The sequence below is a fragment of the Odocoileus virginianus genome, chromosome 17, assembly GCF_023699985.2.
Source record: "Odocoileus virginianus isolate 20LAN1187 ecotype Illinois chromosome 17, Ovbor_1.2, whole genome shotgun sequence".
Lineage (NCBI taxonomy): Eukaryota > Metazoa > Chordata > Mammalia > Artiodactyla > Cervidae > Odocoileus > Odocoileus virginianus.
The window spans coordinates 56,750-83,414 of NC_069690.1; the positions used below are offsets into that span (position 1 = coordinate 56,750).

A 26,665-nucleotide genomic window follows, 5' to 3' on the forward strand; every position below is an offset into this window, starting at 1 on the left:
ATATCCCATTGTATATATATATATATATATATATATATATATATATTACAAATTATATATATATACAAATTATATATATATATATACACACACAAATTGTATATATATACACACACACACACAGAGATTATATATATCTATATATCTCACATACTCTTTATCGATTCCTCTGCGATGGATATTTAGATTGATTTCATGTCATGGCTATTGTAAATAGTGTTATAATGAACATTGAGGTGCATGTATCCCTTTGAATTATGGCTTTGTCTGAGTGTAAGACCAGTAGTAGTGCTGCTAGGTCATATGGTAGTTTTATTTTTAGTTTTTTAAGGAATCTCCATATGGTTTTCCATGGTGGCTGTATCAATTTATATTCGCACCAACAGTACAGAAGGGTTTACTTTTCTCTACATTCTCTCCAGCATTTATTGTTTGTATAATTTTTTAAAATTTAATTTTAATTGGAGGATAATTGTTTTACAATGTGTTTTTTTGTAAACTTTTAAAATTATAGGCTGACTGGTGTGAGGTGATACATATTGTAGTTTTGATTTACATTTATCTAGGAATTAGTGATGCTAAGCCTCTTTTCATGGCTTTGTTGGCCATCTGTATGCATTTTTTGGATAAATATATGTTTAGGTCTTCAGCTCAATTTTTGATTGATTTTTTATATTGAATGTATAAATTATATTTTAGAGACTAATCTTTTGAAAATATTTTCTCCAATTCTGAGAGTTGCATTTTCATCTCGTTTATGGTTTCCTTTGCTATGCAAAAGCTTTTAAGTTTAATTAGATTCCATTTGTTCATTTTTATTTTATTTTTATTACTCTAGGAGGCGGCTCAAAAAAGATCCTCCTGTAATTTATGTCATAGAGTATTCTGCCTATGTTTTCCTCTAAGAATTTATATGATCCTACCTTACCTTTAGGTCTTTAAATCATTTTGAGTTTATTTTTGTACATGGTGGTAGAGGGTTCTGATTTTATTGTTTTACATGTAACTGTCCAGTTCTCCCAGCACCATTTCTTAAGAGGTTATCTTTTCTCCATTGTGTATTCTTGTCTCATTTGCCAAGGATAATGTGTGTGACAAGTTCATAGGTGTGTGAGTTTATCTCTGGTTTTCTTACCCTCTTCTATTGATCTGCATTTCTGTTTTTCGTGCCAGTAACATACTGTCTTAATGACTGTACCTTTGTCTATAACCTGAAATCAGGGAGCCTGATTGTCCAGCTCTATTTTTCTTTCTCAAGATTGATTTGGCTTTTCAGGATCTTTTGTATTTCCATACAAAGTGTATAATTTTCTGTTCTAAGTTGTGTGAAAAATGCCATCAGTGATTTGATGGGGATTGCATTGAATCTGTAGATTGCTTTGGGTAATATAGTCATTTTCACAATATTGATTATTTGAGTCCAAGAACATGACATATCTTTCCATCTGTTTGTGTCATCTTAGCTTTTTTTAAAAAATCACTATCTTCTAGTTTTCTGCACATAAATCTTTTGCCTCCTTAGGGAGGTTTATTCCTAGGTATTTTATTATTTTTGTTGCAATGGTAAATGAGATTATTTTCTTGACTTCTCTTTCTGATGGTACATTGTTGGCATATAGGGTTTCAGATTTCTGTGTATTAATTCTGTCTTTTATGGCTTTACTAAATTCATTGATTAGCTCTAGTAGTTTTCTGGTGGCATCTTTAGGATTTTCTATGAATAGTATCATGCCATCTGAAAACAATGACAGTTTTACTTTTTTTTTTTTTTTTCCAATTTGGATTCCTTCTATTTCTTTTTCTTCTCTGATTGCTGTGACTAGTATACTTCCAGGACTATGTTGAATGGTGAGAGAGGAAAATCCCTTGCCTTGTTTCTGATCTTAGAGGAAATGCTTTCAAATTTTCACAATTGAGAAGTTTGTTTGCAGGAGCTTGGTCATTATATAGCCTTTATTATGTTGAGGTATGTTTCCTCTTTGTCCATTTTCTGAAAACTTTTTTCTTTTATTCTAAATGGGTGTTGAAATTTGCCAAAAGTTTTTTCTGCATCTATTGAGATGATCACATGACACATGGTTTTTATTTTTCAGTTTGTTAACATGTTTTAGCACATTATCAATTTGCATATACTGATGAATCCTTACATCCCTTGGATAAACCCTGTTTGATCATGATGTATAATCCTGTTAACGTATTGTTGGATTCAGATTGCTAATATTTTGTTGAGGAATGGCACATTTATATCCATTGGTATTATTGGGCTGTTTTTGGGGATATCTTTGTCTGGTTTTTGTATCAGCGTGAAAGCGGCCTTGTAGAATGAGTGTGGGAGTGTCCCTCTCTCTGCAATATTTTTGGAAGAGTTTGAGAACAATAGGCATTAACTCATCTCTAAATGCTTGATAGGATACATCTGAAAAGCCATCTGGTTCTGGGCTTTTGTCTATTGAAAGATTTTTAATCAGAGTTTCATTTTTATTACTTGTGATTGGTCTGTTAGTATTTTCTGTTTCTTTCTGGTTCAATCTTGGAAGGTTGTAACTTTTACAGAATTTGTTAATTTCTTCTATATCTCCCATTTTATTGGCATATAGTTGTTTGTAGTAGTCCCTTATGATCCTTTATATTTCTTCAGTGTCAGTTGTATTAATTTAATTGACTTAATTGTATTTAATAATCTCTCCTTTTTCATTTATAGTTTTATTGATTTGAGTCCCTTTTCTTTTTTCCCCTTGGGGAATCCGGCTGAGGTTGATCAATTTTTTAAAAAGTCTTCTCAAACAATGAACTTTTAGTTTCATTGATCTTTGCTATTGTTTCCTTCATTTCTATTTCATTTATTTCTGCTCTGACCTTCATAACTTTTTCCTCCTACTAACTTTTTCTTCTTTCTCTAGTTGCTTTAGTTATAAGGTCAAGTCGTTTATTTGAGATTATTCTTGAATCTTGAGGTAGGATTGCATTTTTCACTTCCCTCTTAGAATTGCTTTTGCTGCATGATATAGGTTTCATGTTGTTGTGTTTTCATTGTCATTTGTTTCTAAGTATTTTTAAATTTCTCTTTGATTTCTTCAATAGTCTTTTGGCTACTTAGTAGCATACTATTTAGTCTCCATGTGTTTGTGGTTTTTACTGTGTGTGTGTGTGTGTGCGTGTGTGTGTGTGTGTGTGTGTGTGTTTTCCCCTGCAATTGAATCCTAATTTTATAGTGCTGTAGTTGGAAAAGATGGAGAAGGCAATGGCACCCCACTCCATTATTCTTGCCTAGAAAATCCCATGGGCGGAGGAGCCTGGTGGGCTGCAGTCCATGGGGTCACTAAGAGTCGGACAGGACTGAGCAGCTTCACTTTCACTTTTCACTTTCATGCATTGGAGAAGGAAATGGCAACCCACTCCAGTGTTCTTGCCTGGAGAATCCCAGGGACGGCGGAGCCTGGTGGGCTGCTGTCTATGGGGTCGCACAGAGTCGGACATGACTGAAGCGAGTTAGCAGCAGCAGCAGCAGCAGCAGCAGTTGGAAAAGACACTTGGTGCAATTTCAATTTTCTTAAATTTACCAACTCTTGATTTGTTACTGTATATATGACCTATCCTGGAGAATGTTTTGTGTGCCCTTGAGAAAAAAAGTGTATTCTACTGCTTTTAGATGTAATGTCCTAAAAATATCAATTAAGTCTCTGTTTTAACATGTCGCTTAAGGCCTTTGTTTTTTTATTAACTTTTTTGTCTGGATGATTAGTCCATTGGTGTACTTAGGATGTTTAAGTACCTCACTATTATTGTGTTACTATGGATTTCCCTTTTTTATGGCTGTTAGCATTTGCTTGATGTATTCGAGTGCTCCTATATTAGGTGCATAAATATTTATGATTGCTATATCTTCTACATGGGTTGATCTCATGATCATTATGTAGTGCCCTTCCTTGTCTCTTGTAACAGTTGTTGAAGTCTTTTTTGTTTTGTTTTTTTTTTTTTCTGATATGAGTTCTTGTATTCCTGCTCTCTTTTTATTGGCATTTGCATGGAATATATTTTTTCTTCTCCTAATTTTCTGTCTGTATGTGTCCCTAGGTCTGGAGAGGACTTCTTGTGAACAGTACGTATAGAGTCTTTTTAGAATCCATTCAGCCATCTTTGTCTTTTTGCTGACACATTTAATCCATTTATATTTAAGGTAATTATCAATATGTATGTTTCTCTTACCATTTACTTAACTGTGTTGGGTTTTTGTTGTTGTTGTTGTTGTTTTACGTTATTTTTTTTCTTTTCTTGTGTTTAGCATCTAGTGAATTTTTTTCAGCAGTTTTTATAAAGCTAGTTTGTTGGTACTGAATTCCCTTAGTTTTCACTTATCTGTGAAGCTTTTGATTTCCCTTTTGAATATGAATGAGATCCTTGTTAGATAGAGTAATTTTGGTTGTAGGTTTCCCCCTTTCATTACTTTAAATATATCCTGCCACTCCTTTCTGGGCTGCAGAGTTTCTGCTGAAACATCAGCTGATACCTTAGGATTCCCTGATATATTATTTCTTGTTTTTCCCTTAATGTTTTTATTATTTTTCTTTTAATTTTTGTTAGTTTGATTAATATATGTCTTGGTGTGTTTCTTCTTGGGTTGTATTCTGTATGAGATTCTCTTTGCTTCCCAGATTTGGGTGACTATTTCTTTTCCCACATTAGGGGAGTTTTCAACTATAAATCTTTTGAAATACTTTCCAGGAAATTTTCTCCATCTCTTTTTCTTCTGAGACCCCTATTGTGTGTTTAGCATTGTCACAGAGGTCTCTGAGACTGTCTTCATTTCTTTTCATTCTTTTTTTCTTTGTTCTGCTTTGTAGAAGTTATTTCCACCTTTCTATCTTCTTTGTCACTTATCCTTTCTTCTGCCTCAGTTATTCTGCTATTGATTCATTCTAGAGTGTTTTTATTTTCAGTCATTGGGTTGTTCATTACTGTTTGTACTTTAGTTCATCTAAGTCTTTGTTAAACACTTTATCTATCTTCTGCCCATGCCTCCAAGTTTATTTCTGAGAATTGGGTCATCTTTACTATCACTACTCTGAATTATTTTTCATATAGATTGCCTATTTCCTCTTCACTTATTTGATCTTGTGTTTTTACCAGTTTCACCATATTTATTATTCTTCTTATTGTGTCTAACCTATTGTCTTTGAAGTCTCCTTTCTGAAGGTTGTAGGGCCATTGCTCCTTTTGCTTATGATATCTGCCCCCGGTGGATGAGGTTGGCCCAATAGCATGTGTAGGTTTCCATTTGGGAAGAACTGGTGCCTGTGCTCTGGTGGGTAGAGCTGAGTCTCATCCCTCTGATGGGCAGGCCCACATCATGTGGTGTGTCTTGGTATACCTGTGTGGTTAGCACTTTAGACAGCCTGTCTGTTAATAGGTGGGTTTGTATTCCAGTTATGCTTGTTTTTTAGCATGACGTATTAAGCACCTTGGAGTCAAGGTGGAGACTTTCTGTTGAGATTTTGCCTATCAATATTCCTTGGGTCTCAGAATTCTCTGAGATTTCCCAGGTGGTGCAGTGGTAAAGAATATGCTTGATAACATCATTGACTCAATGGACATGAATTTGAGCAAACTCTGCAAGATAATGAAAGACAGAAGAGCCTGGGGTGTTGCAGTCCACGGGGTTGCAAAGAGCCAGACATGATTTAGTGACTGAACAACAACAAGAAGAAATTCAACAGTGGTCCAATGTCCTGGCCTTGGCACTCCCACTTCAGAGGCTCAGGCCTAACCCCTGGTTAGGGAACCATGATCCTGCAAGCCACACAGTGCAATGAAAAAAGGGTCAGAAAAGAAAATAAACAGACAAACAAAACCCAAGACAAATAACAAAGACAAAAACAAAGGACAATAGTTTTTTAAAAAGGAAAACAAATGAAGAAACAAATAAAACCCAAGGTAGATAGTAAAAGAAAAAGGAAATAAAGAAAAAGAAAAATTAAAACATACACACACATACAAAAATAGGAACAAAAAACAATCAAAATAAAAAACCAGAGAGCAACAAGACAAATAAAGGAACCTAAAAACCAAATCAGAGAAATTAAAAACAAAACTAAGAAAAACAAGAAAGAAAACCAAAGTAGAATACAAACTAAAAATGAAGTAAAATAAATGTTAAAAGCAAAGCAAGGAAAGAACACACAACAACGGAAAGGCAAAGTAAAAATAGAAAAATAAAAGCTGCATTAAAAATAATGAAAGCAGCGACAGAACAGAACATATAAAAATAGCAATAAGCATATTTTCTTGGTGTCTCATCTGTCAGTGTTTTTACCCCTACTATGATCCCCAGCCAAATTGTGCTTTCCCTGATATTCTCTAGGTGGGTTTCTGGACTTGTTGTGGACAAAGTGTGGGCAGTTCAGACTCTGAGCTGGCCCAATCATCATATGTACTTGACCCCATCGACTGGTCTCAGTTGTGGGAACACTCATTGTCTATTCATATATTCCACAGATGCAGAGTTTATCCAGCTAATCATGGGGATTTAATTTGTGGCTTATGCAATTACACAGAAGATTTTCATTCCTCTTCCTTATTCACTCAATTCTTGAGCTTTAGCTAAGGCTTTAGCCCCACCTCTGCATGTGGGCCTCCCACAGAGGTCTGCTCCTGAGGCTTCCCCAAAGCACTCAGGTCTGACCTGCTGAGGACAGGGCATGGAGGTGATCTGGCTGCTGGGCCACAGAGCCCTGGCAAAGACAGGTGCATGGGGGATCAGTGGATGCAAGAGATATTGTCCAGCCAGTGAGGAGGTGCACAAGGAAACCAATGGCCAGCGGTTCAAGAGATCCAGCTATAGTGGTAGCATTTCCCATAATCCACTATCTGTAGTGAAAGGATCAGTCTTGTTGGTGACCTTTCCTAGTGCCTGGTGACAGGTGTTTCTTCTTCTTCTTTATTTTTAATTTGCAAACCTGTTTCACCTAACAATGGTCAAAATGTTGTGTAATTTTTTAACAACTTAAACTTTTATTTGTTGGAAGCATGCTGTTGATGATGACCACAAGGAGATGTGGAGCCACCCTAGAATGTCATAAAGCCAGCATTGGTGAATTTTCTTAATTATTCACAGGGATGTTTACATGAGAGAGGTAAACTGGGAGGGAAAGATGATACTCAAAGCAATTCCTGAAAGCTGGAGGGAACTGTTTAGTGCAGTGCTTGGAGGGGAAGGGACATCTCACATTTTCTTTTTATCCCTTTTTCCAAGGGTCATCTGATTGACAGCGTCTTAATCCTATGGGGTATCAGTGAGAAACCATCCTCCCTTCCATTGATTCCTTCTGATTCCTCTGCATGAGTGGACCTAAAACCTGCCCCTGGAGCCAGCATTGTTTTTCTCTCCAGGACAGAAACTATCTGGATCCTCAGGCCCCAGTGCTCTGAACTCGTTGTTTTTGCAACTCACAGAAAGTGTCTTTATTTTTCATAAATCTCATGTACATAAATGTTGGACATAGATATTTCCCTTTGGTAATATCTATGCAGCTTGGGTTATTTTGCTATTTTTCTAAGATTCAATAGGACTATAAACTGATATTGTGATTGGGGTGGAAATGGTAAGAAAAGAAGAATGAAGGAATGCAACACACTTACTTTTATAAATATAGAAACTACCACCAATCCATTTGGGCTCTTTGCAGCTTCTGTGACATTGGTATATAGCTCGTGGTTATAGTGGATGAGCTGCACCTGGCAGGAGGAAAAAGCAATAATGCAATAATGAGAACAACAACGTAACATTAAAAGATGTGAGGCACTCCATAGCCACCCTACATAAGGGTAAACTGTAAAGTAAATTGAAAAGTAATTGGAAAGATAATTTTATAATTAAGATTTGAGGGATATGGTGTGTGTCATAAAATACATGCACATGCACACACATATACAAAAATATCCATACATATTTGCAATTATTTTCTGGTAACAATCATGGCTTTAATAAGTTCAGTGTCCATCTGGCTCTGGCTTCATTTGAGGACATTTCCACTAAAGGGTATGTAAAATTATTTTTCCTTATTAGAAGCAGAACTGCCCTACAGAGGTGGGCCAGCTTTCCAGGCTGTACCTACAGTGGTCATTAGCATCAAGAAAATCTTCTTCATGGCCATGGGCAAGCAGGGAATTGCTAGATCCTGTCAGTCAAGTGACTCTGGGGAAGACTGGCCCACCTGCAAGGTGAAGTGCTCCTGAGGGAGAGGAAGTTGGTGGCTTAGGTTTCTGATGCATCAGCCTGCCCAGGTTATCTGTACAGGACTTAACTTGCTCCTCATTGAATGAAGATCAGTAATCTGCCTGTTGAAACTTTATGCATTCATTTCAGGCTGTGGTTTTAAAATATACTTTAGCAGCATGGGTGCATAATTTTGTGATAAACTAAATGATAGAGAAATTTAAAAAAAAGTTGTCCCAAACTTTTCTAATTGTAGTCCAAGCAATATGATTATTAAGAGTTTAGTACATACCCTTCCATATATTTTTGTGTTTATAACTCATTCACTCACACACACACACACACACAGAGAGTTTAAAAAATATTAAATGGGCAAATTCCTAGAAACATACAACCTACCAATATTGCATCAAAAGAAAATAGAAACCTGAACAGATGAGTACAAATAAGGTGATTGAAGTAGCAATCAAAAACTTCTCAGAAAAAAATAAATAAAATAAAATCCCTGGATCAGATGGTTTTGTGGGTGAGTTCTACCAATCTTTCAAATTAGAATTCATATCAATCCTTCTTAAACTCTTCCAAAACACAGAAGAAAGAACATTCCCAAATTTATTTTATTAGGCCAGAATCATCCTGACACAAAGCCAGACAAAGGCACTGCAAGAAAACAGAACTAAAGGCCAATATCCTTAATAGAACAATGCACTTCCCAGGTGGCACACCAGTGGTAAAGAACCTGCCAGATAATGCAGGAGACATACGAGATGAGATGCAGGTTAGATCCCTGGGTCTGGAAGACCCCCTGGAGGAGAGCATGACAACACACAGCATAATGGAACTGAGGGCCCTGAGATAAATCCTCACACTTATGGTCAAATGTTCTTCTACAAGGGTGTCAAGAACACAGGATAGACTCTTTAGTAAATTATTTTGGTAAAACTAGCTATCCCATGCAGAATAATGAAATTGGACTCTGCTTCATACCACATATAGAAGTCAACTAAAAGTGGGTTAGACTTATGTATTAAATCTGAAGCTGTAAAACTAGTAGGTGAAAGAAAACATAGGAAAAGATTTTTTGACATTAGTCTTGGCAATGGCTTTTTTATTATGACAGCAAGAAGCACAGGCGATAAGCAAAAATAGAACAATGGAATTGTATCAAACTAGAAAACTTCCGCAAAGTAAAATGTGTGTGCGCTCAGTCACTCAGTCATATCTGATTCCTTGTAACCCATGGACAGTAGCCCTGCCAGGTTCCTCTGCCCATGGAATTTTCCATTTTCTACCATTTCCATTTCCTACTCCAGGGGATTTTCCCAAGCCAGGGATCTAACTTAATCATTTGCATCTTCCACATTGGCAGGTGGATACTTTACCACTACAGCCACCTAAGAAGCTCAAAGGAAGCAACCAAAACAGTAAAATGGCAACCTACAGAAAAGGAGAAAATATTTGCAAACCATGTATCTTATAAGGATTAATATCCAAAATATACAGGTAACTCATACAGCTCAATACCAAAAACAAACAGACACCTGACTTTAAAAATGGGCACTTTAATATATAATAATAATATAATATATTATATATATTTATATATAATAATAATATAATTATAATATTATAATAATAATAAACTTTAAATTGACGTTTCTTGAAACAAAACACACAAATGTCCAATAGATACATGAAAAAGTGCACAATATCACAAATCATTGAGGAAATGCAAATCAAACCCATGACGAGATATAACCTAACACTTGTTATAACGGCCATTAAAAAAAAATACAAGGGATAACAAGTATTGATGATGATGTGGAGAAAAGGGAAGACTTGTGCACTGTTGGTGAAAGTGTAAATTGGTGCTGCCACTATGGAAAACAATGTGGAAGTTCTTCAAAAAATGAAAAATAGAGCAACTACATAATCCAGCAACACTACTGTGCATATATGTCCTAAAGAAATGAAATCTAACTCTTAAAGAGGTATTTGCACTTCCATGTTCATTGTATCATTATTCACAATAGCTAAAATATGGAAGCAACATGAGGGTCCACTGATGGATGAATGAATAAGGAAAATGTGATACATGCCCCTTCCTTCCTACATACTGGAATATTATTCAACAATAATAGTGACTGAAATCCTATCATATGTGACAACACCAATCAACTAGATGAGCCAGAGTACTTTATGCTAAGTGAAATATGCCAGACACAGAAAGACACATACTTAATAAACTCACTCATATGTAGAAAATAAAGTAGTCAAACTCACAAAAGGAGAGTATAGAATAAATGATTCAAAATCTTGAAAACGAAATGGAGTTACAGATAAAAAGCCTGGAGACAACGACTGAGAAGATGTAAGAAATGTTTAAGAAGGACCTAGAAGAAATAAAAAAGAGTCAATCAAAAATGAATAATTCAAAAAATGAGATCAAAAACACTCTGGAGGGAACCAACAGTAGAACAATGGAGGCAGAAGATAGGATAAGTGAGGTAGAAGATAGAATGGTAGAAATAAATGAAGCAAAGAGGAAAAAAGAAAAAAGAATTAAAAGAAATGAGGACAACTTCAGAGACTTCTGGGACAATGTTCAGTGCCCCAACATTTGAATCATAGGAGTCCCAGCAGAGGAAGACAAAAAGAAAGACCATGAAAAAATATTTGAGGAGATAATAGTTGAAAAGTTCCATAAAATGGGAAAGAAAATAGTCACCCAAGTCCAAGAAACCCAGAGAATCCCAAACAGGATAAGCCCAAGGCAAAATACCCCAAGACACATATTAATCAAATTAACAAAGTTCAAACACAAATAACAAATCTTAAAAACAACAAGGGAAAAACAACAAATAACACACAAGGGGATTCTCATAAGGATAACAGCTGAACTTTCAATAGAAACTCTTGAGGCCAGAAGGGAATGGCAGGACATACTTAAAGTGATGAAAGAGAAAAACCTACAACCCAGATTACTGTACCCAGCAAGGATCTCATTCACATATGAAGGAGAGATCAAAAGCTTCACAGACAAACAAAAGCTGAGAGAATTCAGCACCACCAAACCAGCTCTTCTACAAATGCTAAATGATCTTCTCTAGACAGGAAACACAGAAAGGATGTATAAACTCGAAGCCAAAACAACAAAGTAAATGGCAAGGAGATCATACTTATCAATAATTACCTTAAATGTAAATGGGTTGAATGCCCCAATCAACAGACAAAGACTGGCTGAGTGGATACAAAAACAAGACCACTATATATGCTGTCTACAAGAGACCCACCTCAAAACAAGGGACACATACAGACTGAAAGTGAAGGGCTGGAAAAAGATATTTCACACAAATGGAGACCAAAAGAAAGGAGGAATAGCAATATTCATATCAGATAAAATAGACTTTAAAATAAAGGCTGTGAAAAGAGACAAAGCAGGACACTACATAATGATCAAATAATCAATCCAATGAGAAGATATAACAATTATAAATATATGTGCACCCAACATAGGAGCACCACACTATGTAAGATAAATGCTAACAAGTATGAAACAGGAAATTAACAATAACACAATAATAGTGGGAGACTTAAATACCACACTCACACCAATGGATAGATCAACTAAACAGAACATTAACAAGGAAAAACAAACTTTAAATGATACAATGGACCAGCTAGACCTAATCAGTATCTATAGCACATTTCACCCTAAAACAATCAATTTCAACTTTTTCTCAAGTACACACGGAACCTTCTACAGGATAGATCACATCCTGTGCCATAAATCTAGCCTTGGTATATTTTAAAAAATGGAAATCCTTCCAATCATCTTTTCTGACCACAATACAATAAGATTAGATGTCAATTACAGGAGAAAAACTATTAAAAGTTCCAACATATGGAGGCTAAAAACAAGCTTCTGAATAACCGACAAATCACAGAAGAAATCAAAAAAGAAATCAAAATATGCATAGAAATTAATGAAAATGAAAACACAACAACCCCAAAACCTATGGGACACTGTAAAAGCAGTGCTAATGGGACGGTTTGTAGCAATACAGGCTTACTTCAATAAATAAGAAAAAATGTCAAATAAATAACCTAATTTAACACCTAAAGCAACTAGAAAAAAAAAAATGAAGCACCCTGGGGTTAGTAGAAGTAAAGAAATCTTCAAAATTAGGGCAGAAATAAATGAAAAACAAACAAAAGAGACCATAGCAAAAATCAGCAAAGATAAAAGCTGGTTCTTTGAAAGATATATAAAATTGACAAACCATTAGCCAGACTCATCAGGAAACAAAGGGAGAAGAATCAAACTAACAAAGTTAGAGATGAAAATGGGGAAATCACAACAGACAACATAGAAATGCAAAGGAACATAAGAGACTACTATCAGCATCTATATGCCAATAAAATGGACAACTTGGAAGAAATGGACACATTTTCAGAAAAGTACAACTTTCCAAAGCTGAACCAGGGGGAAATAGAAAATCTTATCAGACCCATCACAAGCATGGAAATAAAAACTGTAATCAGATATCTTCTAGTAAGCAAAAGCCCAGGGCCAGACGGCTTCACAGCTGAATTATACCAAAAATTCAGAGAAGAGCTAACATCGACCATAGTCAAACTCTTCCAGAAAATTGCAGAGGAAGGTAAACTTCCAAACTCATTCTTTGAGGTCACCATCATCCTAATACCAAAACCAAACAAAGATGCCACAATAAAAGAAAACTAGAGGCCAATATCACTGATGAACATAGGTGCAAAAATGCTTTACAAAATTCTAGCAAACTGAATCCAAAAAATGTATTAAAAATATCGTACATCATGACCAAGTGGGCTCATCCTAGGGATGCAAGGATTCTTTAATATCTGCAAGTCAATCAATGTAATAAACCACATTAACAAATTGAAAGTTAAAACTCATGATTATCTCAATAGATGCAGAGAAAACCTCTGACAAAATTCAACATCCATTTATGGTAAAATCCCTATGGTAAAATCCCCCAGAAAGCAGGCATAGAAGGAACATACCTCAACATAATAAAAACTATATATGGCAAACCCACAGCAAACATTATCCTCAATGGTGAAAAATTGAAAGCATTTCCCCTAAGTCAGGAAAAAGACAAGGGTGCCCACTCTCACCACTACTGTTCAACATAGTTCTGGAAGTTTCAGCCACAGCAATCAGAGGAGAAAAAGAAATAAATGGAATCCAGATTGGAAAAGAAGTAAAACTCTCACTGTTTGCAGAAGATATGATCCTCTTATTCTGGTGGAAATAAGACTCCACCAGAAAATTACTAGAGCTAATCAATGAATACAGTTAAGTTGCAGAATATGAAATTAACACACAGAAATTCCTTGAATTCCTATATACTAACAATGAGAAAATAGAAAGAGAAATTAAGGAAGCAATTCCATTCACCATTGCAACAAAAAGAATAAAAATAATTAGGAATATATCTAACTAAAGAAACAAAAGACCTATATATAGAAAACTATAAAACACTGATGAAAGATATCAAAGAGGACACAAATAGACAGAGAAATATACCATGTTTGGGGATTGAAAGAATCAATATAGTGAAAATGAGTATAGTACACAAAGTAACCTATAGATTCAATTCAATCAATCCCTATCAAACTACCAACAATATTTTTCAGAGAACTAGAACAAATAATTTCACAATTTGTATGGAAATACAAAAAGCCTCGAATAGTCAAAGCAATCTTGAGAAAGAAGAATGGATCTGGAGGAATCAACCTGCCTGACTTCAGTTCAGTTCAGTTTAGTTCAGTTGCTCAGTTGTGTCCAACTCTTTGCAACCCCATGAATCGCAGCACACCAGGCCTCCTTGTCCATCACCAACTCCCGGAGTTTACTCAAACTCATGCCCATCGAGTCAGTGATGCCATCCAGCATCTCATCCTCTGTTGTCCCCTTCTCCTCCTGCCCCCAATCCCTCCCAGCATCAGGGTCTTTTCCAACGAGTCAACTCTTCACATGAAGTGGCCAAAATATTGGAGTTTCAGCTTCAGCATCAGTCCTTCCAATGAACATCCAGGACTGATCTCCTTTCGGATGGACTCGTTGGATCTCCTTGCAGTCCAAGGAACTCTCAAGAGTTTTCTCCAACACCACAGTTCAAAAGCATCAATTTTTTGGTGCTCAGCTTTCTTAACAGTCCAACTCTCACATCCATACATGACTGCTGGAAAAACCGTAGCTTTGACTAGAAGGACATTTGTTGGCAAAGTAATGTCTCTGCTTTTTAATATGCCTGACTTCAGGCTATACTAAAAAGCTACAGTCATCATGACAGTATGGTACTGGCACAAAAACAGAAATATAGATAAATGGAACAAAATATAAAGCCCATAGATAAATCTACACAACTATGGACACTTTATCTTTGACAAAGGAGGCAAGAATATACAATAGAAGAAAGACAATCTCTTTAACAAGTACTGCTGGAAAAACGGGTCAACTACTTGTAAAAGAATGAAACTAGAACACTTTCTAACACCATACACAAAAATAAACTCAAAATGGATTAAAGATCTAAATGTAAGACCAGAAACTATAAAACTCCTAGAGGAAAACATAGGCAAAACACTCCCTGACATAAACCGCAGCAGGATCTTCTATGACCTACCTCCCAGAGTAATGGAAATAAAAGCAAAAATAAACAAATGGGATCTAATTAAGCTTAAAAGCTTTTGTACAACGAAGGAAACTATAAGCGAGGTTAAAAGACAGCCTTCAGAATGGGAGAAAATAATAGCAAATGAAGCAACTGACAAAGAATTCATCTCAAAAATATACAAGCAACTCCTGCAGCTCACTTCCAGCAAAATAAAAGACCAAATCAAAAACTGGGCCAAGAGCTAAACAGATGTTTCCCCAAGAAGACATACAGATGGCTAACAAATACATGAAAAGATGCTCAACATCACTCATTATTAGAGAAATGCAAATCAAAATCACAATGAGGTACCACATCATGCCCGTCAGAATGGCTACTATCCAAAAGTGTACAAACAATACATGCTGGAGAGGGTGTGGAGAAAAGGGGACCCTCTTACACTGTTGGTGGGAATGCAAACTAGTACAGCCACTATGGAGAACGTTATGGAGATTCCTTTAAAAACTGGGAATAGAACTGTCATAAAACCCAACAATCCCACTGCTGGGCATACGCACAGAGGAAACCTGAATTGAAAGAGACACTTGTACCCTAATGTTCATCACAGCACGGTTTGTAATAGCCAGGACATGGAAGCAACCTAGATGTCCTTTGGCAGATGAATGGATAAGAAAGCTGTGGTACATTACACAATGGAATATTACTCAGCCATTAAAATGAATACATTTGAATCAGTTCTAATGAAGTGGATGAAACTGGAGCCAATCATACAGAGCAAAGTAAGTCAGAAAGAAAAACACCAATACAGTATACTAATGCATATATATGGAATTTAGAAAGATGGTAATGATAACCCTGTATGTGAGACAGCAAAAGAGACACAGATGCATAGAACTGTCTTTTGGACTCTGTGGGAGAAGGGGAGGGTGGGATGACTTGAGAAAAGAGCACTGAGACATATATATTATCATATGTGAAACAGATCACTAGTCCAGGTTTGATACATGAGACAGGGTGTTCAGGGCTGGTGCACTGGGATGACTGAGAGGGATGGCATACGGAGGACTGTGGGAGGGAGTTTCAGGATGGGGAACACATGTACACCCATGGCTAATTCATGTCAGTGTATGGCAAAACCCACTACCATATTGTAAAGTAATTAGACTCCACTTGAAAAAAAAAAAAAAAAAAGGAATGGTGGTTGTCAGAGGTTGAGTGGAGAGGGAAATGAGGTTATTGTACTCTAGTACAAAATTTCTCGAGCTCTGCAGCAACAGAATGGTGGTGATAGCTAAGAATAGTATACTGTAAACTTGGAATTTTCTAAAAGTATAGATCCTAAGTTAAGTCTTATCACACATACTCATACACTGGTAACTATTTAGGGGTGATGGATAGGTTATTTAGTTTGATTCTGGTGATCTTTCACAATGTGTACATGTATCAAAATGTCAAAGTGTACACCTTAAATGCATACAATTTTTATACATCAAAGATATCTCGGTAAAAATAAAAAGTGAAAAAAAAAAAAAAACAGTGGACCTGGAAAAAAAAAATGGAATATCTTTCTGGCTTACTTCACTCTGTATAATGGGCTCCAGTTTCATCCATCTCATTAGAACTGATTCAAATGAATTCTTTTTGGAAGACCCAGAGAAATGGGGTGGGGAGGGAGGTGGGAGGGGGGATCGGAATGGGGAATACATGTAAATCCATGGCTGAGTCATGTCAATGTATGGCAAAAACCATTACAATATTGTAAAGTAATTAGCCTCCAACTAATAAAAATAAATAGAAAAAACAGTTGAATGAAAAAAAAGGAATAAAACTCAGCCATAAAAAGGAAGGAACACATCTGAGTCAGTTCTAAGCAGGTGGATGAACCTAGAGCCTGTTATACAGAGTGAAGTAAGTCATAAAGAGAAAGATAGATATCATATTCTAACACATAAATATGGAATATAGAAAAATGTTACTGAAGAATTTATTTACAGGGCAGCAATGTAGAAGCAGATATAGAGAATAGACTTATGGACATGGGGAGAGAGGAGGAGAGGGTGAGATGTATTTAAAAAAGAAAGAAAGAAAGAAAGAATGTCAATGTATGACAAAAACCACTAGAATATTGTAAAGTAATTAGCCTCCAACTAATAAAAATAAATGAAAAAAAAAAAAAAGAAAGAAAGAAAGAAAGAAAGAAAGAAAGAAAGAAAGAAAGAAAGAGGACTTCTGAAAGCATGTAAAGAGCCCAGATGAAAGTTCTTTTTGAACAGTTGGTGTAGGATGGCCTGGGGAGGGGCTTTTTAGGATGATGTCTCATTATTATCCATGTATTGTCAGAGTATCAATGGACTTAGTGATAATTTTGGTATTGAACTAAAATCCTATGATGAGGTCAATTGCTGTTAGGGCTGGAGGAGCTCTTCTAACGGATCAGGGACTAGGATTTACTCTGTGATATGTAGGGGTTTGGTGGTCATTGTCTGTTGTCATGTAAGTAAAGATTACAGGAAGTCCCTACATATGAAGTTGTTAAGTTTCAAAGGTGCGAACATGAGTTCTTTTGTCCAGTCACATAAGTTAGTTCATGTCTTACATATATTGTCACATACATGCATCCTATTTGTGTACTACACTGTACAGTACTGTATAGTGTTCAGTAGTACAGTACCATTATTTCAAGCCCAGGATGTCCAAGAGCAAGAGTGTAGATAGGATTGAATCCAGCAAGGAACCAAAACCTGTGCCATCATCGTCAGATGTGAGTGAAATCACAGCTTGCCCTCCATCTCCTATTGCTGATGATACTTCATTTCTACCATTTCCCACCTCCTCTCCCTCCTCTAGTCAGTCAGTAACTCTTCTTGCCTGTTAACTCAATGCCAGCCCCTGTATGCCAGCAGTAGTACTGTACTGTAAGATTAAAAATGTTTTCTTTAATTTTTGTGTTTTTTAAATATATTATTTGTGTAAAAATTTCTATAATCTATTACATCACAGTACTATAGAACAAATTGTGTAAAAAAAAACAAAAAAAAAAGAAAAAAGAAAAGGAAAGAAACAATGGAAATTGAATTATTTATATTTGTAAGTAATTATGAACTTGATTTTTAAAACTTTTGAAAAATTTTAAAAAAGTTTGTAGATATCTTTCTAAGACCATGTAAATGAATCTGCCTAAATCTTTCTAATAGTTGTAGAATTCTCCATCATATAAATGCCTTGCAACATGTTTATCATCCTCTCAATACTTTTCAGGTTGTTTCCACTTTTTGTCTTTTGCAAATAATGTCAAAGAAAGATCAGCATACATCTTTCTTCCCTGGTGGCTCAGAGGTTAAAGCATCTGCCTGGAATGCGGGACACCCGGGTTCAATCCCTGAGTCTGGAAGATCCCCTGGAGAAGGAAATGGCAACCCACTCCAGTACTCTTGCCTGGAGAATCCCATGGAGGGAGGAGCCTGGTAGGCTACAGTCCATGGGGTCACAAAAAGTTGGACATGACTGAGCGACTTCACTTTCTTTCTTTTCTTTCTATAATAATATTAGTATTTTCCACAGGTTGATGTGAGTATAATCAGTTCAGTTCAGTCACTCAGTCATGTTTGACTTTCATGCTGACTTTCAGCGACCCCATGGGCTGAAGCAAGCCAGGCTTCCCTGTCCATCACCGACTTCTGGAATTTGCTCAAACTCAAGTCCATCGAGGTGGTGATACCATACAACCATCTCATCCTCTGCCATCCTCTTCTCCTCCTGCCTTCAATCTTTCCCAGCCTCAGGGTCTTTTCAAATGAGTCAGTTCTTTGCATCAGGTGGCCAGAATATTGAAACTTCAGGTTCAGCATCAGTCCTTCCAATGAATATTCAGGATTGATTTCCCTTAGGATTGACTGGTTTGATCTCCTTGTAGTCCAAGGGGCTCTCAAGAGTCTTCTCCAACACCACAGTTCAAAAGCATCAGTACTTCAGTGCTCAGCTTTCTTTATGGTCAACTCTTACATCCATACATGACTACTGGAAAAACCAGACGTTTGACTAGATGGACCTTTGTCAGCAAAGTAATGTCTCTGCTTTTTAATATGCTGTCTAGGTTTGTCATAGTTTTTCTTCCAAGGAGAAAGTGTCTTTTAATTTCATTGCTGCAGTCACCATCTGCAATGACTTTAGAGCCCCAAAAATAAAATCTCTCATTTTTTTTTTCTATTCTTTTCCCCTTCTGTTTGCCATGAAGTGATGGGACCAGATGCCATGATCTTAGTTTTTTTAATGTTGAGTTGTTTTTGTTGTTGTTTTTTCACTCTCCCCTTTCACTTTCATCAAGTCACTCTTTAGTTTTCCTTCACTTTCTGCCATAAGGGTGGTGTCATCTGTGTGTCTGAGGTTATTGCTATTTCTCCCAACAATCTTGATTCCAGCATGTGCTTCACTCAGCCCAGCGTTTCTAATGATGTACTCTGCATATAAGTTAAATAAGCAGGGTGACAATATACAGCCTTGAGGTACTCCTTTCCCAATTTGGAACCAGTTTGTTTTTCCATGTCTGGTTCTAGCTGTTGCTTCTTGACCTGAATACAGATATCTCAGGAGGCAGGTAAGGTGGTCTGGTTTTCCCATCTCTTGAATAATTTTCCAGTTTATTGTGATCCACACAGTCAAAGCTTTGGCGTATTCAACAAAGTAGATGTTTTTCTGGAACTCTCTTGCTTTTTTAATGATCCAATGTCAAGAATACTGAAGTGGTTTGCCATTCCCTTCTCCAGTGGACCACATTTTTTTTTTTTTCAGAACTCTCCACCATGACCCACCCACCTTGGGTGGCCCTACAGGGGGCCATTCATTGTTTCATTGAGTTAGACAAGGTGGTGGTCCATGTGATCAGTTTAATTAGTTTTCTGTGGTTGTGGTTTTCATTCTATCTGCCCTTTGATGAATAAGGATAAGATGCTTATAGAATCTTCCTGATTGGAGAGACTGACTGGAGGAAGCTGGACCACACCCAGTAAATCTTCAATCCAAATTTCTGTTGATGGGCGGAGCTGTGTTCGTTCCCTTCCAGTTGCGTGGCATGAGTCCAAATTGCCTACCCAAACCTCCACTGGAGACTCCTGAACACTCACGGGCAAGTCTGACTTAGTCTCTTATGGGAACACTGCTCCTTTCTTCTGGTTTCTGGTGCACACAAAGTTTTGCTTATGCCATCCAAGAGTCTGTTTCCCCAGTCTTGTGGAAATTCTGCAATCAAATCCCACTAGCCTCCAAAGTCCAATTTGCTGCATGTTCTCAGTCCCTTTGTCAGATGTGCAGATTGGGAAATCTGCTGTGGGTCTTAGAACTTTCTTAACAGCATGAGAATTTCTTTGCTATAATTGTTCTGCATTTTTTGATTCATCTGCTCGGTGGCTCTATGGTGGGGTTAATGGTGACCTACTCCAAGGGGACTTATGCCACACGCTGTGTGATCCAGGTCTGCTGCAGCCAGAGTCCCTGTCTCTGTGACAGACCACTGCTGACCGTGCCTCCACAGGAGACACTCAAATATTCAAAGGCAGGTCTGGCTCAGTCTCTGTGAGGCCCCTGGGTCCTGGTGCCCATAAAGTTTTGTTTGAGCCCTCCGAACGGCTCTGGCAGGTATGGGGTTTGATTTTAAAAGCGAGTTCTCCCCTCCTACCTTCTTGTTGGAGTTTTTCCCTTTGCCCTTAGATGTGGAGTATCTTTTTTTTGTGGTATCCAACATTCTCCTGTCAATAGTTGTTCAGCAGCGAGTTGCAGTTTTGGAATTCTTGCATAAGAAGATGAGCAAACATCCTTCTACTTCTCCATCTTGTCATAAGTGATAAGACACTTATTGGACTACTCTAATATGTAGCACTACTTATTGGAGTATCTAATAAGATGGTGTGTATAAAAGTGATTTATGACTCTGAAAGTATAAAGAGTATTCTTTATTCCCAATATCTTACATTGAATTTTAAAAGGAGGTATTGTTTTAGAAACTGAGAAAGTCAATGACCAGAAAAGGGTATTTTTCCTTGATCTTTGCAAAAATATATCTAACCTAGTGAACTGCAACCTTCACTGGGAGCTTTAAAAATCCACCTATGCCAAATTCTGATTCATTTATGGTGGGAACAAGGCACTGGTACTTTTTAAAAACTCTCCAGTTAGAGGGTAGCTGGAGTGGAGGACCAGTGCAACATAGTCAATAAGCATCAATATCCCATATCCCATCAGTGTGTACTCAGAAGGGTGGTACTGTTAATCTGAAAATAGCCTGAATATCTTGAGTCCATAGAGCTCCCCTTGTTGGGAGCACATATTATTGCTTCTCTCAAAATATCCTTTTTGTTTATCACTTTTTCACTTCTTGTGAGTTTTGCCAATGATGGCAAATGGTTATACAGCAGTTATTCTGTCATCAAAAAGGCAACCTCAGGCAGGAGTTAGTGAATCTGTTATGCCTGTACAGAACTCAAGCCAGGCAAACTTACAGGCCTGGGCTCATCAGTCTCACCACCCACTCCCCACCCCCCCCACCCCCGACCACCACCTTTTCCCTCCCACCCACACAGCCAGGATTTTACATAGATGGAGAAACAGGAGCTAAGGAGGGACCTGTCACACCTCCTTTTAATGTTGAGTAAATTTCTTAATGAGAATCAAAACACATTTGCCATCTACTAAGACCTTCCCACCATGTGACCTAGAAAACATTCCTTGAAATTTCAGCATGTTCTGAGAACTAGGCTTTGGAGAACAGTCAAATAGAAGGCAACCCAGTGGAGTGATTATTCTCTCCAATGTATAAGACTGAAAAGGCAGGAAAATGTCTCTTGGTTGCCCCATAGAGTGGAGTTCCATGGGGCCAGGGACTGTGAGAAAGGGACTGGCAATATAGAAGTGAGGCTGTGCTCTCTCTAAACTCAAGTTAACGTGCTTAGAATTTTGATCCAAAGTCTTGCTTCCTCTATGTTTCATGGTAAGCTGGTTAAGATTGAGATCAGATTGAATCATATGAAATTGACTTTTTAATTCACAAAAATGGTGATTTTATAAAGTTAACATAAACTTGAAATAAATCTATTTTGAATAGATTTCCTCCTACTCCTCTCACAAATTAGATATTTTTAAAAGATGACATAATACTTTGCTACTCACTGTGCAGTGCAGGGACCAGCCACAGATCTGGGAATTTGTTAGAAAAATGCAGAATCTTATTCCCTACTCTATACCTCCTGAATCATAATCTGTATTTTAACAAATCCCCAGTGATTTGAATGTACATTATTAGTACTTGAGAAGTGCTGGTTTAACAGATACTGCTGACTAGTTAGCAGGGCCCTATTTTGCCTGGCTGTTCACCCCTCTTCTGATTCATTTTGAATGAGTTTAGGGGTGCATGTGTTATGCATGTTGGAAGACAGTGAGAAATGGAGTATTTCCTGCCATATCAGTGTTGACTTAAAAAATAGTCACAACATAAATGTTGAAAGTTATGTTGTACATGGTGGGAACTTTTAGGACTTCAAGCTTGGGAGACAGCATTTCAAGTAACCCTGAGAGAACTGCATTGAGGAGGCGATGGGAGAAGTCAGGTTATGTAGAAGTCTAACAACAAAGGGCAGGTAACCTGAACATCAAAAGATTACTATTAACTAAAGAAAACCAGATATCTAAAATTAAGGAATTTAGCACTTTTCTATGTATGGGAAGATTCAAGAGTCTGGCTCATTCCTCTCATATGCATGTCAGCTATCTGGGGCTGGTATCCTGTGTTTTTCAAATCCTGAGTTCCCTTTGGGCTCACTGTATAGCATGACTGCAGTCCTGGTGGCTGACAGATCACAGACATTCTTCTTTCCTGAGTGCCTTTAGAGCCTATTTTGGAGGGCTAGAATCGCTGATGACTGTGGCGTCATTGTTTATTGATGAGAAATAGAACACTTTCTACTATCAGTAAGCAAGGATGTCACAGTCATCAGTGATTCCAACTTTCAGATGCCTAAAGGCATTTAGGAAGGAGAAGAATAACTATGATCTAACAGCCATCAGAATGCAGCCACTACTTAAGTTGAGCTCTGAGGAACTCAGGATGTGAAAAATACAGGATACTGGCCCCAGATAGTTGAGGTGCATATGAAAGGAATGATTTCAGTTAACCCAGACTCTTGCAGCTTCCCATTTAGAGAAAAGCACTATATTCCTTAACTTGATATATCTGGTTTACTTTAATTAACAATAATATTTTGATGTTTCGACTGCCTCCCCTCTGTTGTAAGATTTCTATATAACCTAACTCCTCTGCCTACCTGCTCAGAGTAGTTCCCTCAGGGTTACTTGAGATGCTATATCCTGGGCTAGAAGTCCTAAAGATTCCCACCAAATAAAAGATAACTCTCAACTTTAGGCTAGTATTTTTCTTTTTTAGGCTAGTATTTTCATATCGACAGTTATGGTGACCATGAGGGAGCCAGATCAGATTCCTCGCCTCCACCTGAACTCTTCGAGGATCTGGACCCTTGGTACCAGCAAGGTCACCTGTGTCCATCCACCTCCTTATGTTAAATGAATTTGAGTGAGTCCCTCCTGTTTCTAGGCTCTCCTGTTATTTGATGATGAACTGAAGCTCTACTCAGTGGGAGAAGAGGTTATCCTCTGAAACTTGGTTTCAAGAAGAGGTACCTGGGTTGATGTTTAGACACTGAGTGGGTTATCTTCAGTTGACGGACTGGGAAGATTTGCTCAGTTTAGGCACTGAGAAGGTTACCCTGGGTGTTAATGCACTGGGAAGACTCAGTTTGGATGCTGAGTGGTTAGTCTCAGTTCAGAAACTGGGAAGATTTGCTCAGTTACATACTGCATAAAATGGAACTGAATGGTTAGGGGAAGACTGGCCTGTCATTTTCCTTGAATTGGCTACCTTACTAAAGTTTGTAAAGATAAAACTGAAAATTTATAAGAGGTTCTGAGCACTGAAGAGGGATTCTCTCCTCCTGGTCAGCAACAGCATTCTCAAGTAACTGAAAAGCTTGCAAGAGTGGTGGAGACGACTTCACACCACGAAGCTGTCCTTATAGGGAAACTCACTCATGTAGTTAACAAACTGCTCAACCAGGGACATGCTTAAAAATTGGTCATTCCATGATCTGAGCACCACATCATGGAAGATCTGAGCACACTGGGAGACCTGCAATATGATAGAAGGAGTTAAAACAACTAAAACGACTTTGGAGCAATATCAGAGAAGTTAAGCTCCCAAGCAGCACACAGAGGCCCACCACACAATCGTTACTAGCAATTTTATCTTGGCAAACTGACTTCAAAATAGGAAATAAAGGTTTCAAAACAAAAGAAGACAAAATGACAGACTGTTGGCCTCTAGCCAGTACACAGCTAGGTAAATACATGTACAAAACTTATCTGGGAATTAAAGGAAATTTCACCCTGAAAATTGAGTGGTCTTTTTCATTGCACACACAGTTAAATTACATTAAGGTTATACGCTGGATTAGAAAATATATATATATCTTTTCAGGCTTTAAACAAAGGCCTTTTAGGGGGAAATCTACATTTCTCTGTGTCTTTGAGATGTAAGTGTCCCATCTAATCTTCCTAGGACATTCTGTGTTTGTGTGTTTTGTTGGTGTTTTTGAAAATGTGGCCTTTGTCTTACTACTTTTGAGAGTAAACCCTCTGACTTTAGGTTATATCCTCCCCTTACATCTTAGTGGTTTGAATCACTATTGAGATAATGTTTATTGATGGCCAAATGAATCCTTTTAAAATTGGGGAAACTGACAAATCGGTGAATCTAGAGTGCTCTCATTACAAACAGTTATTTTATTGGTACCTATAAAACAAAAATTAAAGCTGAAAAACTATGTCTAATGTTTTACCTAAGAACTTTTGTTGTTTAAAGCAAGTAAGACAAACTTGTGAGGTTTCATATGTGATCTTTGCTTCCCCTCAATGGGTCTTAGATATGCTAATAAGAGCATTAGAATAATTGTTAACAGAAAAATTTGTAAGAAAAGTATAGTTATTATTTACAACAAGGTAAATTTTAAAAGGAATTATCTCAAATAAATAAAGAAATCTTTGTTTGGCTACCTAAAATAGGATAAATAAAATGGAGATTTATGTGATTAAAACAAGATTTGATATTACTACACTACCTAAGGTCCTCCCTGGTAGCTCAGCTGGTAAAGAATTTGCCTGCACTGCAAGAAACGCCAGTTTGATTCCTGGGTGAGGAAAATCCCCTGGAAAACGTATAGCCTACTCACTCCAATATTCTTGGGTTTCCCTGGTGCCTCAAATGGTAAGGATCTGTGTGCAATGCAGGAGACCCATCTGCAATGCAGAAGATCTGGGTTTGATCCCTAGGTTGGGAAGATTCCCTGGAGGTGGGCATGGCAACCGACTCCAGTATTCTTGCCTGGAGAATCCCCATGGATGGAAGACCCTGGCAGGCTACAGTCCATGGGGTGGCAAAGAGTCAGATATGACTAAGCAACTAAGCACAGCACACTACCTAAGGTTAAATGGGCCAAAAGAGACCACTTACAATAAAAACTAAAGAGATTTGTTCTATTTACTCCAATTTTAAAATATATATCTAAGAGGCTAAAAGCACTTGCGCTGAGATATCTGGCCAGCAATTATTGGGACAAAATCAGGCCAAAGGCCTGACCTCCTTGGCTCAACCTCACTCTAGGGCTCCCAGAACTTTTATATAAAAGTAGGTAAAATGGACAGGGGATAGAAAAAAAAGAAAAACTTTTAAAACACCTCCTCTAAGACCAAAGTTTGTTGATTTGCTCCTAATTTAAAAACTAAAGTTTAAATGCATAAAAATTGACCAAATTTAAATGAAAATATATAAAATTTGTATAATTAATAGGGAAAACATACTGACTGAAACTGCCCACCATAACCAGGCTCTCTAGTAACCATTTGCATGAGTTGCTTTATGACAGGAGGTCCTGGTAAGGAACATGGAACTAATAAGCTGCCACCAACAGGAAGAGTTTGGGAAAAGCCTAAAGGAGACACCATATGTCCGGCCACCTCCCAGAATCCTCCTCTCTGGCATCCATCTTGTCTGAGCAATGCCTAAACCACCAGGAAGGACTCTGAGTCAGAATGACTGGCTAAAGACAACCCAGAAACTAATCCCATCACCATAAATCCCGAGACTGTGAGCCATGTGGCAGAGCAGTTCTCCTGGGTTCCCTTACCCTCCTGCTCTCCACCCAGGTGCCCTTTCCCAATAAAATCTCTTGCTTTGTCAGCACATGTGTCTCCTCGACAATTCTTTTCCAAGTGTTAGAAAGAGCCCACTCTTGTGGCCCTGGAGGACGCCCCCCTTCCTACAACATATTTACATGGGACTTATATAAGATGGCTACATCTCTTATATAATTGTATTATGTGATAGATACACTTCACTGGGTAATAATTCCCCTGTGTGGTATTATAACACAAGACACATAGCTTGTCACTACGGAAATATTAACTAAACACAATTAACCAATAGGGCTACCTGAGACACACAAATAAGTAAAACTGGGAACTAACATACAAGTGCTAATAAAAATAAAAACAGTGATTTTGTTTTGGATTCAATTTGTAAACTCAGAAAGGTCTTTACAAACAAAATTTTTCAGAAAGGCATGATAAATTAAACTGTAAAAGTTATAGACTGTAAAACTCATAAAATAAATTTCAGTTTAGTTAAAAATGTTGTCACTGATTTAAGTATCTTTAGGTGGCAAAACTGTTCTTT

At 37.4% G+C, this 26,665-nt stretch overlaps 1 protein-coding gene across 4 annotated transcripts in view; it reads right to left on the reverse strand.

The window, feature by feature from the left end:
- CA10 (carbonic anhydrase 10) overlaps positions 1 to 26,665 on the reverse strand; it is a 791,040-nt gene that overhangs the window by 19,525 nt on the left and 744,850 nt on the right. For 3 of the 4 annotated variants that reach the window (XM_070478462.1, XM_070478463.1, XM_070478464.1), the window contains one exon: positions 7,636 to 7,731. The exons of the other annotated variant lie outside the window; for it this stretch is intronic. In XM_070478462.1, the coding sequence (XP_070334563.1) occupies positions 7,636 to 7,731 (96 nt within the window). The remainder of the gene's footprint in view (positions 1 to 7,635; positions 7,732 to 26,665) is intronic. 4 annotated transcript variants of the gene reach the window in all.